The sequence below is a fragment of the Haliotis rubra genome, unplaced genomic scaffold (genome assembly GCF_003918875.1).
Source record: "Haliotis rubra isolate DU_JTF1 unplaced genomic scaffold, ASM391887v1 Scf127, whole genome shotgun sequence".
NCBI lineage: Eukaryota > Metazoa > Mollusca > Gastropoda > Lepetellida > Haliotidae > Haliotis > Haliotis rubra.
The window spans coordinates 1,412,398-1,427,701 of record NW_025765192.1 but is presented as its reverse complement, the minus strand read 5'-3'; the positions used below and the strand labels follow the sequence as shown (position 1 = coordinate 1,427,701).

Here is a 15,304-nt window from a genome sequence, read left to right as displayed (position 1 = left end):
GGGAAGCAGTTCATCACAGAAAACTGTGGCACCTTAGACCAAACACTTCTTCTCCCTGCGGAAGTTAGAAAGCTGCATCCAAAATAGCATTTTCAATATTTTTACAATCTTTAGAAGTTGGTTAGTTAAAAGGTAGAAAGATATTTTATGGACGCCAACATCTATTATGATGTGATATTTCATATATCCTACACCAGTGTCACTCCTGCCTTACAGTTGATATTAATTTACATAGGAAGGAAATTTCACTGTGGGATTTTCAAAAGAAGGGAGTGTGGGTCAGAAAGAGTGAGTGAGTGGGTGAGTGAGGAGTGAGTGGGTGAGTGAGTGAGTGAGTGAGTGAGTGAGTGAGTGAGTGAGTGAGTGAGTGAGTGAGTGAGTGAGTGAGTGAGTGAGTGAGTGAGTGAGCGAGTGAGTGAGTGAGTGAGGGAGTGAGTGAGCCGAGGGAGTGGTGAATATTGCTTTACGCCACTTTTAGCAATATACCAGCAATATCAAGGCGGGGGACACCTGAAATCGGCTTCACACATTGTACCCATGTGGGGAATCAAACTTGGATCTTCGGCGTGACGAGTGAATGCTTTAATCACTAGGCTACCCCACCACCCTACTGTCTTGAACCACCAGCGTTTCAGTGTCATTCAAATCACTTCTTTCTATGTGCTCCATTTAAACATTAAAGGTCATATTTTAATCTTTGAATGTATAATTCAAACATATTGATTTTTTAAAAACTACAACTATCAAGAATTCTTTATCGAAAGCCACCAAATCAATATTTAAGTTTCTGTGTGAACAAAGATGGTGGTACAGAGAACCAAACTGATACACAGTGCAATTGTTCCATGCCAAACAAATATATCCCATCACTTTAATTATGAAGACATTGTATTGACTGGTTTAAGATGACAGCTGGAATGTGGGAGTTATGTCTGAATTCCAGCAGATCGGTTTGACCACTGACTCATCAAGGCAATTACATCCATTATTTAGCGGCGAAATCAATGCTTGGCAATTTCATTCATCTGTATCACTGTTTAAAACTCTGAATGGTTATTTCCCATGTGAAATTAAATTTTGTATGGCAATCCATACATCTGTGTGTGTGTAAGTTCTATTTATAAAGTATATATATTTAAAACAACTTTGGGTACATTTTTCAGTATCGAGGCATCTTGATACTGTTGCAACAATTTTACCTAGACATTATAAACCTGCCTTATACGGTAATCTGATGTGTTATCTTGTGATATTGACGATACCTGTGATACTGACAATACCTGTGATACTGACGATACCTGTGATACTGACAATACCTGTGATACTGATGATACCTGGGATACTGACAATACCTGTGATACTGACAATACCTGTGATACTGACAATACCCATGATACTGATGATACCTGTGATACTGACAATACCTGTGATACTGACGATACCGTGATACTGACGATACCTGTGATACTGACAATACCTGTGATACTGACAATACCTGTGATACTGACAATACCTGTGATACTGACCATACCTGTGATACTGACAATACCTGTGATACTGACAATACCAGTGATACTGACCATACCTGTGATACTGACAATACCCATGATACTGACAATACCTTCGATACTGACGATACCATGATACTGACAATACCTATGATACTGACAATACCTGTGATACTGACAATACCTGTGATACTGACAATACCCGTGATACTGACAATAGCCGTGATACTGACAATACCATGATACTGACGATACCTGGGATACTGACAATACCCATGATACTGACAATACCTGTGATACTGACGATACCTGTGATACTGACGATACCCATGATACTGACGATACCTGTGATACTGCCGATACCCGTGAAACTGACAATACCTGTGATACTGACAATACCTGTGATACTGACGATACCTGTGATACTGACAATACCTGTGATACTGACAATACCTGGGATACTGACAATACCCGTGATACTGACAATACCTATGAAACTGACAATACCATGATACTGACGATACCTGTGATACTGACAATACCCGTGATACTGACGTTCCCCGTGATACTGACAATACCTGTGATACTGACAATACCTGGGATACTGACAAAACCGTGATACTGACAATACCTTTGATACTGACACTACCATGATACTGATGATACCTGTTATACTGACGTTACCCGTGATGATAATGATACCCAGTGATACTGATAATATTTGTGATACTGACAATACCTGTGTTACTGACGATACCTGTGATACTGACAATACCTGTGATACTGATGATACCTGTGATACTGACAATACCTGTGATACTGACAATACCTGTGATACTGACAATACCTGTGATACTGACAATGCCTGTGATACTGACGATACCTGTGATACTGACAATACCTGTGATACTGACGATACCTGTGATAGTGACAATACCCATGATACTGACGTTACCATATACTGACAATACCTGTGATACTGACAATACCATGATACTGACAATACCATGATACTGACAATACCTGTGATACTGACGATACCTGTGATACTGACAATACCTGTGATACTGACAATACCTGTGATACTGACGATACCATGATACTGACAATACCTGTGATACTGACAATACCTGTGATACTGACGATACCGTGATACTGACGATACCTGTGATACTGACAATACCTTCGATACTGACAATTCCCGTGATACTGATGATACCCGTGATACTGACGATACCTGTGATACTGGCGATACCTGTGATGATAACGATACCCAGTGATACTGACAATACCATGATACTGACGATACCTGGGATACTGACCTGGGATACTGACCCATGATACTGACAATACCTGTGATACTGACGATACCTGTGATACTGACGATACCTGTGATACTGCCGATACCCGTGAAACTGACAATACCTGTGATACTGACAATACCTGTGATACTGACGAAACCTGTGATACTGACAATACCTGTGATACTGACAATACCTGTGATACTGACAATACCCGTGATACTGACAATACCTGTGATACTGACAATACCATCATACTGATGATACCTGTGATACTGACAATACCCGTGATACTGACGATACCTGTGATACTGACAATACCTGTGATACTGATGATACCTGTGATACTGACAATACCTGTGATACTGACAATACCTGTGATACTGACAATACCTGTGATACTGACGATACCTGTGATACTGATAATACCTGTGATACTGACGATACCTGTGATAGTGACAATACCCATGATACTGATGATACCATGATACTGACAATACCTGTGATACTGACAATACCATGATACTGACAATACCATGATACTGACAATACCTGTGATACTGACGATACCTGTGATACTGACAATACCTGTGATACTGACAATACCTGTGATACTGACGATACCATGATACTGACAATACCTGTGATACTGACAATACCTGTGATACTGACGATACCGTGATACTGACGATACCTGTGATACTGACAATACCTTCGATACTGACAATTACCCGTGATACTGATGATACCCGTGATACTGACGATACCTGTGATACTGACGATACCTGTGATGATAACGATACCCAGTGATACTGACAATACCATGATACTGACGATACCTGGGATACTGACAATACCCATGATACTGACAATACCTGTGATACTGACGATACCTGTGATACTGACGATACCTGTGATACTGCCGATACCCGTGAAACTGACAATACCTGTGATACTGACAATACCTGTGATACTGACGAAACCTGTGATACTGACAATACCTGTGATACTGACAATACCTGGGATACTGACAATACCCGTGATACTGACAATACCTGTGATACTGACAATACCATCATACTGATGATACCTGTGATACTGACAATACCCGTGATACTGACGATACCTGTGATACTGACAATACCTGTGATACTGACAATACCTGGGATACTGACAAAACCGTGATACTGACAATACCTGTGATACTGACACTACCATGATACTGATGATACCTGTGATACTGACGTTACCCGTGATGATAACGATACCCGTGATACTGATGATACTGACAATACCTGATGTTACCGAGTGATACTGATAATACGATTGTGATACTGACAATACCTGTGTTACTGACGATGCCTGTGATACTGACAATACCTGTGATACTGACGATACCTGTGATACTGACAATACCTGTGATACTGACGATACCTGTGATGATAACGATACCCAGTGATACTGATAATACTTGTGATACTGATAATACTTGTGATACTGACGATACCCATGATACTGATGATACCTGGGATACTGACAATACCTGTGATACTGACAATACCTGTGATACTGATGTTACCGTGATACTGACAATACCCGTGATACTGACAATACCTGTGACACTGACAATACCTGTGATGATAACGATACCCAGTGATACTGACGATACCCATGATACTGACAATACCTGTGATGATAACGATACCCAGTGATACATATCCATACAAAGATGAATCATATTACAATGAACCCTGTTTCTTGTCTACTAGTGCAATTTGTGAATTTTGGTGCCCCATCGACCGGGAATATGGTGAGTACATATATTTAATTTATGTTATGTCTTTATGAGCTAAATATTGCTATTGAGGTCATTTCCTATCGTATCATTACACTGTACATATTTCAGATTTAGAAAACAGTGTGACAATTTGGAGTGTGCTCTGACAGAACAGCAGTGCGTATAAAACCTACGTTGTTTCCTTCCAGGTCAAAGTGGGAAAAGTTGAGCATGATTCGGTACTGTTCCGGCGCCACAATCTGCCACACACAGTTCTTGTTGGGGGGATACAGTTCTGGGAAGGAGGGACTCTGGATGGTGCCGTTCTCCTGGTCGATGTAACCTCCACACGCATCTGTAACACACACAATTCACAATTACAGATCGGCACTGTCAGAAACCACACATACAATAAAAGCAGCTCAGTGCTACAATAAACAGTGTTTAGAAGGTGCAAGGACAACATGATGGCACCACCAAGTTGGCTCTCCTACCAAAACTCCAAACCTTCATGATGGCATTAGCTTTTCTCCTCTTGTTCACTGTCTTTTACCAAAACATCAGTCTAAAACTGTTATTAACACTCAGGCCTTACATGCAAATGCATGTTGATAAAAGGGCTTATGCTTTATTGCCTTCAAAAACCTCTTGATCCAACAATCTTAACAAAAACCTACCAACCAGTACTATATGCTTACTTTTCCACCTCTTTGTCGTCATATGAGCGAAATATTCTCAAGCACGACGTTAAACCCAATTTCACCTCACCTCACCTCTTTTTATTTCCGGAAAGAAAACTATTTGATTTACAATCTGACAATGTTGTTATTTCGGAAACATCTGCATGAAAAATTGTCATCAACCAAAAAACATTTCACATACACTAATCGTAACAGATTCTTGAAATGTCGCATTTATCACTTCGGTGTAATTGGTTAGTCTTGACAACTCAAGGTCTTCCGGTTCTAAATATAAAACTTCACAAACACAACAACTGACACTTCATGTGTTTCATGAGCTCATTTGCTTATACACATGTTGTTTTTGTTTAAAGTGATATTTTGGCCTTTTCTGTAACATTTTATAAAAAGGATAATTTACACTGACATTTGCATTGGTGAAGTATATGGTTTGCTTGGCTTTATTACAACACTCTCACATTACAACAATTAATTTCCAACACATTTGTACATTTCAAAGGTGTCAATTACTCTATTTTATGAAAATTGACAAATCTGGAGAAGACATTTGCATCACAAATACATGCAAATTCATATATAATGAGATTCCAACAATTATTATTATGACAGATTGACATTAAAATTGACGACATAATAACATACATCTAAATCCGTTGACACTTAATTGACATTTAAACTATAAATATTGTCACCTTCACATCTCTTCCCATCTGAATGGAGCTCGTAGCCGATTCTACACTTGCACTTGAAACTTCCGAGGGTGTTCACGCAGATGTGGTCGCAGCCATGAACGTCAGTGGCACACTCATCATATTCTGAAATAAACGTTACGGGTAATGACAAAACAAATCAAATCATCTGATCTAACAGTTAAGACTTAACATATGTTATATTGGGATTACACTTTCTTAGTAAAGTACAGATTCTAGTACTTTTTGTGTTGAGTCCTTTCCGGGATTCGAACCCATACCCTCAGAGTCAGGCACCTAAACATATGATACATTTGACCACTTTCTAAAAATGGCATTGCGTATTTCATAGCTTTCGGCCGTGGGAGCCGTGCCAATTAACACTTATCAGAGGGGTACACAAAGTCCGCAGTCTAGAGTTATTATCGTTTTATTATTATTAGTTCACCCAAACAGGATTCAAATTTCAATATGCAAATATCAAATAATTCCATAGCATTTGAATGGCTAAGGCCATTTCACATTGTGTTTCAATAGGCCCAAAATGTTTTAGGCCATGCCCACTTTTCTGTTTCCTGATTGGATGATAACAGACTGGGCAGGGGTTCATTGTGGGTATTTTGTGTTAAATGATGTTAGTGAATTCGAACTATTATCAACAAGCCCGGATTGGAAAGTACTAGAATCTGAACTTTACTGAAGAAGTGTAATCCCAAACATGACAATCGACCACTCTCCAGATGGCGACCCGTGACGATCCGGGGTAGAATAGGTCTTCAGCAACCCATGCTTGCCACAAAAGGCAACTATGCTTGTCGTAAAAAGCGACTAACAGGATCGGATGGTCAGGCTCGCTGATTTGGTTGACACATGTCATTGGTTCCCAATTGCGCAGATCGATGCTCATGCTGTTGATCACTGGATTGTCTGGTCCAGACACGATTATTTACAGACCACCGCCATATAGCTGGAATATTGCTGAGTGTGGCGTAAAACTAAACTCACTCACTCACTCTCCAGATGGCATTGGGTACCAACAGTTTATATCCACATCTTTATATGTGTGATCATTGATGAAGATACACAGCATGCTCACCAAGTTGTAAGTTATACCTCAATACATACAAAAAACACCAGATCACCGAACTTACTTTCTCCATATCACAACTCACAAAATGTTTATTTGAAGCCAATTTCTCTCATGAAAAAGTGTCTTAAGAACCTACAAACAACAAAAGATGTAAAAAAAAGAAGTACATCCTACTTTGAGAATTATACTCATGGAAACAAATAAGGGAACACCTGAAAGTACAAGTGTTCCTTTATTCATTTCCATGTTTCTTCACAAGGTATGTATTGCACTGTGTGTGTAATTCTGGAAATGAATATAGGAACACTTGTACTTTCATGTGTTTCTTTATTTGTTTCCATGAGTATATTTCAGTCATATTACAGCATGTGAGCTTGAGCTGGCAGGAAATCATGAAGAGATGCAGGTCGAAAACATTTACCACTTTTGTGATACCCAAATCAACCAACAAACATGATTGGGACTCAAAGGTTTCTACCCAACAGATGCAACTCTGCACAGCGAAGTGCAGCACCTCAGACAACTGGGCCAGTCATGTCCCTAGTCTCCACTTAAATGATGTGACACAAAAGATCCATTCAAACAATGGCTATTTGAATCACTTTACATAATTTAATAGACAACGGTTTTATTCACTCCAAATGCACTGACACAAATGGTACCATCGTCAAGAACATAATCATGGTAAAAAGACGAACATTAATTATTGACATCCTTCAGAAAGAAAACGTAATGCTATTATAGCGAGATGCATTATTGAATCCACTTAATCTTAATAAAGTCTCATAAGACAATAAAAATTCCTTTTCAGCACTGAAAGGCACTCATTAAGAGTGCAGAATAGTTACAATAACAAAGGAATTTATTAATGGCATTCTGCTCCTTTAAATTCCAGTGCAGAAATATCAATGAACTTCAATCATGCATTGAAATTATGTTGTGAAACACTAACAGAATAGAATACAGACTAACAGCCAGACCGTCCTGAACTAAAGTCGTCATTGAATTATGAAATTCACGAATCGATACCATCATGTCTTGCTATGCTTCTGTCTGCTTGAAAACAATCAAAGATGACACCGTGACACGCTATTGATTAGGCTGATCAATTTCGGCAATATCTCTCATTTGATAATTACCATGTTTGATGCAATAAGAATCCTAACAGAGTCGGTCTTTTGATTCCCTTGTTGGTTACAAAATATTCTTAATTGTAATTAGAATTCTTACAAGTAATTAGAATGACTGTCTGTGAATGACTCTGTTTTAAATTAATGAGCAGATTCTGGGGGCATTTCTGGTTTATTGAATACTGTTGATTAAACAGACAAAATCTATTTTTCATCCCTCATCCACAAAGTTGTTTTTAGTGCTGTGAACTTCTAAGAGTCAAAGCACTGCGGTCATTATCTTGAAGGCGTTCTGGTACTCAAGGAACTTGGTACTTTATGAAAACTTATCACACATATTATTTAGAATGATTGATTTATATATAGCCTGTTTCATGCAAACAACAGCAAGTGTGGATATTATTCAGAGGAACTCTCCAACATGCTTAATTCTGCAGTATTACAACTTCAACACTTTAGGTTGTATTTTGAGTGATTCTGTCTAAGCTATACAACATTTTACAACTGAAGCACTACCTTTTGTGTACTGCTATTGTCTTCTAGCAATTTTTTTGGCTTGATTTAACTAAAAGTTTGAGTTAATGGATGAACTAAAAATGAAAAATGAAAAAAAACTTTCTAAGGTTTTTATAGATAAAAACTGCAAAACTAAATGAAAATAATGGTTTCAATGACATGTCAAAGGTATCTTTCCAAAGGCCCTTGTGTCATTGTATAATTATTTCAGTTCCTATGACCAGAGTAAGAGATCCAATAATTCTTGTAATAGTGCATTTCTAACATATACAACAGCATAGAGCATTTCTGATTTTCTTAATATTAATCGATTTGAAAATATTTCAGCGATAAAACAAGGGCCTGTTATCTTCCTCACCAAGAGGAAAAAATACATGTATAACAACAAAAATAAGTGAAACACCTTGGAAAGGAAAACAAACATTCCTCAATTCTCTTTTGTTTTTTATCAGCTCCAAGTTTGGCACTGATGCACCTGGTTTACATACGAGTCCATGAAGTTGTTGTTTCACTGACCATCATCAGCAGGGCTTATTAAGCCTAAATGTAAGTGTTATTTAAATCTATAACTTGTTCCTGTCGATATATGGCTGAAATATTGCCAATGTGACTATAGATTTTTACTCACTCACTCCAACTGATGCTACAACTCCTATGCTGCACTTAACACGTGGACTACGGCACCAGCCCAGTAGTATTCTGCCACAGATCTTCGGACGCTTCAAGTTGCCTGCTGTAACTCTACACATGTTTGCAAACAGGACAAATACTGTATCTGGCGTCCTTATTAATTGATTTCAGCAATTATCAAAAGCCATCCTGTTTTCTCATGTACGGAGCTATGGATTTCCATTGCCAAGGTCTGCTGGGTCACGGCCCAGTAGTGATATCCGATCAATACAACTCCTACCAACTCATGAAGCCATCACATCCACAGATATGGAGAGCAATTAGCTCATGTCATTCTAATCTACTGGTCAGTTCTGACAGAACCAGTGGAAGAGAGGGGTCTGTCTGTTTGTCACATGTGATACAATGATATGAAGGTGTAGACCGGGTAAATGTAACACCATAGTCACATCATATCAGACCCAACAGTAATTGATTTGCAATCTGATAAATATAGCAGCTTCGGTTGTATACTCCCCAGGAAGCTGATCATTGCCTCCCTTCCTAACACACTGGCTTCTCTCTAGAGAGAAAACAACTGCACATCTTGGAGAAGCCCACATGGAAATAATCCACCACTAAATAGCAAAAGTTGAATAATAAACATAAATACTTTCTGTAATCAAAAGAAAGCTGTGCTTAAAGTCCACTTTATTATCAAGACTATAAAAGCAGAGTGAGTGAGTATGGTTTTACGCCGTTTTAGCAATATTCCAGCAATATCACACCAGAAATGGGCTTCACACATTGTACCCATGTGGGGAATCAAACTTCAGCTTGACGAGTGGACGCTTTAACCATTAGGCTACCACACCGCCCCCATAAAAGCAGTGTCCACTGTACAATCCCAACTATATCATAGGCATGTGTTTAATAACTATCCAATAGTGATGATACCAAATGTTTGTGAAATGGCCGGTGTATCCTGCTCCATTGGGGGCACCTGTCACAAACAGGAGTGTATTGTTCACCTGAAACAAATTATTCAAGGTAAAACAAAATTCAAATACCTTTCACAAAACTTGCAGCAAAGCCTGCCTTCTGTACAGATCCATCCGACACAAACTTGACATAGAGCTTGTTGCTGGTCGACTTGATGTCTTCAGGGATCTTGTAGCCACAGTACTTCCCGATGAGGGTCGACGTCTCCTCGTGGCCGTCACGCACCTCTAGATAGTCGTATACACAGTTGTCGTGATTCTCAATCTGAAAAGAAGCAAACAAAAAACTAAACCACACAACAACCTCAAGCATACACTCGATACAGCTGATTGCAATTGCCGCATAACTTTTCACACATTGAACAATTTGACCACTCATCCTAGAAGCTTCCCAGGCGTGTTCCAAAGTGGAAAAGTTATGTTGACATGAAATTGTTACACTACAACAAATACGACTTTAACAAGTCAAAGTATGGCAAGTATGTTTCAATTCCCTGTCCAACGTCAATTTCAAGTAGTCAGTAATGGTAACCTAATGGTTGCTGCAGATAACAGTGACTCCACAGCATTCAAACCTCCATGAGGTGTGTATTACATGCCCCTCTCTCTAAACAGCTTGGTGTTTTGAGGACAAAATGCATACTGTATTCAAGAAAGTATTGTGTATGTGATATGAAAGTGACACCTGCTCTTCTTTTCATATTCTTACATTAACGTACAAGAGAAACTGACAAATCTCAGCTGGGTGTGACCAAAATATATTTGTGCGAACAAAACAAATACAAAATGGCTACAACAAAAGGGCAACCCAAGCTTTGTGTCATCTAAAACAACTGGTCCCAAAACGCCACCTCACTGGTACAAGTCGGGTTTGTCCGATCACTGGTGTACATCAGCATGTGGTCATTACACTTGGATAGTTAAATAAGTGTTTGCAACCCAACTGAGAGTTAGAGCATTGTCGTTCTTTAAGAACCTCTGAAGATATTGTCCCGAGTTATGAAACAAATCACTTTACATGATGACTGACTGGGTTTGTAAAGCAGATCTTGTGAATACATGTACAATGTTTTAATGTGTTTTTATCTTGAGTACAAACAACATCTGCCTATCTGAATTAAATATAAAATGCAAATAGAACCATTCATAAACTACTTCCAGAAATTTAAATTCATGTTGACGTTTCTCAGCAGGACCCCAATCTTCAGTTTTGAATATTAATGTGTTGTAGACGTATTTACCTTTCAAGGATGACATGAACTCAAACAGGAGTCCTGTTATGGTACTATTTTTAACAATTTTGAAGCACAAATACTCTACCCATAAATATGAGCAGGAAATCTCCACATCAAAAACACCAAAATTAAATACTTTTTACGACAGTTAACCGATTGTATATAATTATCAAACATATTTTTGATAAATGTACATTTATCAGTCTCTGGGACCCATAAATTCAGTAAATTCACAAAGACAGTTTTCATTCGAATGTAATCTTTGAATCAGTATAAAAAAATACATGTATAATTAAGGAAAAAACTCAGTACACTGAAAACAGTATGTTTAAAAGAAAGTCCAACACACATTTAATTGGAATTGATAAAATTAAATAAGCCTACTTACGCGAAGTTATTAAATCACATGTCTCTGCACTAAACGATCCCCACATCAAGTCTCATTTCATGATTGGCTGTTCAGCCAAAAATTCAGCTTTAGCGTCTCTTTCATTATTCCCTTAAAACACAGAATTCCCCACACTGATTCCCAATCTCTTATCAAATTCATACTAATCACAACCTTCTAAAAAAGTCAGACGAAACCCTAATATTCTTTACAAGGAATCTCTGGATCCCTGTTGAGGGAAATTAAAGGGCTTGGCTGAAGAAAATGGAGCAAATGAGCACCTTAAAGTCTATTTGATGTGCGGTATTTGAAACAGAACATGGGGTGTTACATAGATAGAGATGTAGAAAAAAAGCCTCCATAATTTCTCTTCTGACAGTAGCTTCATCCTAAACACGCTGATGAGAAAAAGGAACCAGAAGATTGAAAGCTTATGCAGAAAATGAAGTAATCATAGCATGTTGTGCTAAGAAAATTAAATTCAGGGCTGTGTCAAACAAGGCAAATGATTTCCCATCTTTGGACGACATGATTACTGGTGCAGGTTTCAGTTTTTCTTGCTTACAAATTAACTGCTGTGTTGTGTTAAAGCTTGTACAGGTGAGTGAGTTTAGTTTTATGCCACTTTTAGCAATATTCCAGCAATATCACAAATTAACTGCTGTGTTGTGTTAAAGCTTGTACAGGTGAGTGAGTTTAGTTTTATGACACTTTTAGCAGTATTCCAGCAATATTTTAGTTTTATGCCACTTTTAGCAATATTCCAGCAATATCACGGCGGGGGACACCACAAATGGGCTTTACACAGTGTACCCATGTGGGGAATCGAACCGGGTCCTCGGCATGAAGCGCCAACGCTCTAACCGCTAGACTACCCCACCGCCCTGTACAGGTGAGTATGGTGGTGTGCTGCTTTAGGAAATAGGGGTGGTGACGTAGTATAAAGGTTAAAGCGTTGGCTCGTCACGCTGAAGGCGCTGGTTTGATTCTCCACATGGGTACAATGTGTGAAGCTAATTTGTGGTGTCCCCCACCGTGATATTGCTGGAATATTGCTAAAACGGTGTAAAACAATACTCACTCACTCACTTTAGGAAATATACCAGCACTATCGTTGCATTGTACACCAGAAGAAGGCTTAGACATTGTAAAGATGTGGTGAATCACACCCATCTGTGTAACTAACACTTTAACAGCACAGCTGCCCCACTGCCCAAAATTTGTACAAATCAAATCAAATCTGTCTTTCTGTTCCTTCATGTCCTTCAAAGATGTGAGTAAACCCGGTCTCCCATCTTGAATATAGGCACGAAAATTATTTTTGTCCTTGACCTTTGATTTTGCTTCACCTTGGCCTTTGACATTCAAGACCCTCTGTGAAATAAACTTAAACAATGACCATCTGACAACTGACCCTGTGGATCTGCATGAATCCTACAATAACTTACACCAGAAGTAAAGGTTTCCCCATGGACCAGTTGATGAGGTGCACTGAAGTCTACACATCAAGTATGCACCACGTCACATTCCACCACACTCATACACCTACTGTCTGTCTTCAAGTGTTTTGTTCACACAGATATATTTTGATGTTTGTTTTGTGGGTACATCAGACTCTGCTTCATAATCACAAACTGAGCACAGCTACTTGTGCACAGTACATGATACATTGCTTTGATTTTCCCAATATAGAATCAATGTGCCCGGAATGACATCAATGTTATAGTCATACCATCACAGACCTATCCATCTATTTGTGTGATGGAAATATCAACATCAATCTGCAACAAAATGTACAAAATATTCTAAATCATATTGACCTTCTCTACTGAAGGGTCCTCAAAATGAACACTAAAACCTAAATTGTGTTTGAATCAAGTGTTAAATGAAAGTCATATTTGATGTACCAGTTTTATTAGCACTGAAACAGTAGCAAACAGAGCCTTATGATGTGGCTGCTTGATTGGTTACTAAGACGAAATTCATCATTCTACAATGTTTCACTTGGGAATTAGGGAGGCTACAGCATCTTACAATGTGTCTGCTCTATTGGTTACTTTGATTTAAAAAACATCACCAATCTATGGTGTTTCACTTCAGAATTAAGGAGGCTAGAGAACCTTACGATGTGGCTGCGTTATTGGTTACTAAGTGTTAAAGAACTGTACCAATCTATGGTGTTTCCCTTCAGAATTAAGGAGGCTAGAGAACCTTACGATGTGGCTGCGTTATTGGTTACTAAGTGTTAACAAGAAGACAAAGTCATCAATATCCCCCGCAATGGCAAAATACTCTTCATGATTATGTCTACGAGTTATGATTATGTCAAATATTTAGGTGTGTACATAGAAAAGTGGAAGGAGAGTATTGAAAGGGTTTAAAAGTTCTGCTCCAGAAAGGAGCACTATCACCAATTTCAGTGTAAGTCAAACTTGTTGCCATGGAAATGCCAAAAATATTTTATTCAGAATTCCAAAACTACCAAAAGGCACCAGTACACCACCAGATCTATCTATGTGCCAAGTTTGGTGAAGAAATATTGAATGGTGTTAGAGTTCTGCTTCGGAAAAGAGCACAACCACCAATTTCAGTCTAAGTCAAACTTGTTGCCATGGAAACGCCAAAAATATTTGATTTAGAATTCCAAAACTACCAAAAGGCACCAGTACACCACCAGATCAATCTATGTGCCATGTTTGGTGTGACATATTGAGCGGTTTTAGAGTTCTGCTCGAGGAAAAGAGCACTACCACCAATTTCAGTCTAAGTCGAACTTGTGCCATGGAAACGCCAAAAATATTTGATTCAGAATTCCAAAACTACCAAAAGGCACCAGTACACCACCAGATCAATCTATGTGCCATGTTTGGCGACGACATATTGAACGGTTTTACAGTTCTGCTCCGGAAAAGAGCACTACCACCAATTTCAGGCTAAGTCGAACTTGTTGCCATGGAAACGCCAAAAATATTTTAATTCAGAATTCCAAAACTACCAAAAGGCACCACTACACCACCAGATCTATCTATGTGCCAAGTTTGGTGAAGACATATTGAACGGTTTTAGAGTTCTGCTCCGGAAAAGAGCGCTACCACCAATTTCAGTCTAAGTCGAACTTGTGCCATGGAAACGCCAAAAATATTTTATTCAGAATTCCAAAACTACCAAAAGGCACCACAACACCACCAGATCCATGTATGTGCCAAGTTTGGTGAAGAAATATTGAACGGTTTTAGAGTTCTGCTCCGGAAAAGACAAATGTGCACTCACGGACGGACGGACGGACGGAGTCCATTTTAATACCCCCCGAAAAACGCGTTGCGGGGGATAAAAAACTGTACTAATCTATGGTGTTTCAC

The 15,304-nt window shown here is 38.7% G+C and overlaps 1 protein-coding gene across 1 annotated transcript in view; it reads right to left on the bottom strand.

The window, feature by feature from the left end:
* Positions 1–15,304, bottom strand: part of LOC124266634 (bone morphogenetic protein 1-like) — a 77,053-nt gene that overhangs the window by 11,288 nt on the left and 50,461 nt on the right. The window contains 3 exon segments of the mRNA XM_046701435.1: positions 4,781–4,941; positions 5,980–6,102; positions 10,392–10,587. Of these exon segments, the coding sequence (XP_046557391.1) occupies positions 4,781–4,941; positions 5,980–6,102; positions 10,392–10,587 (480 nt within the window).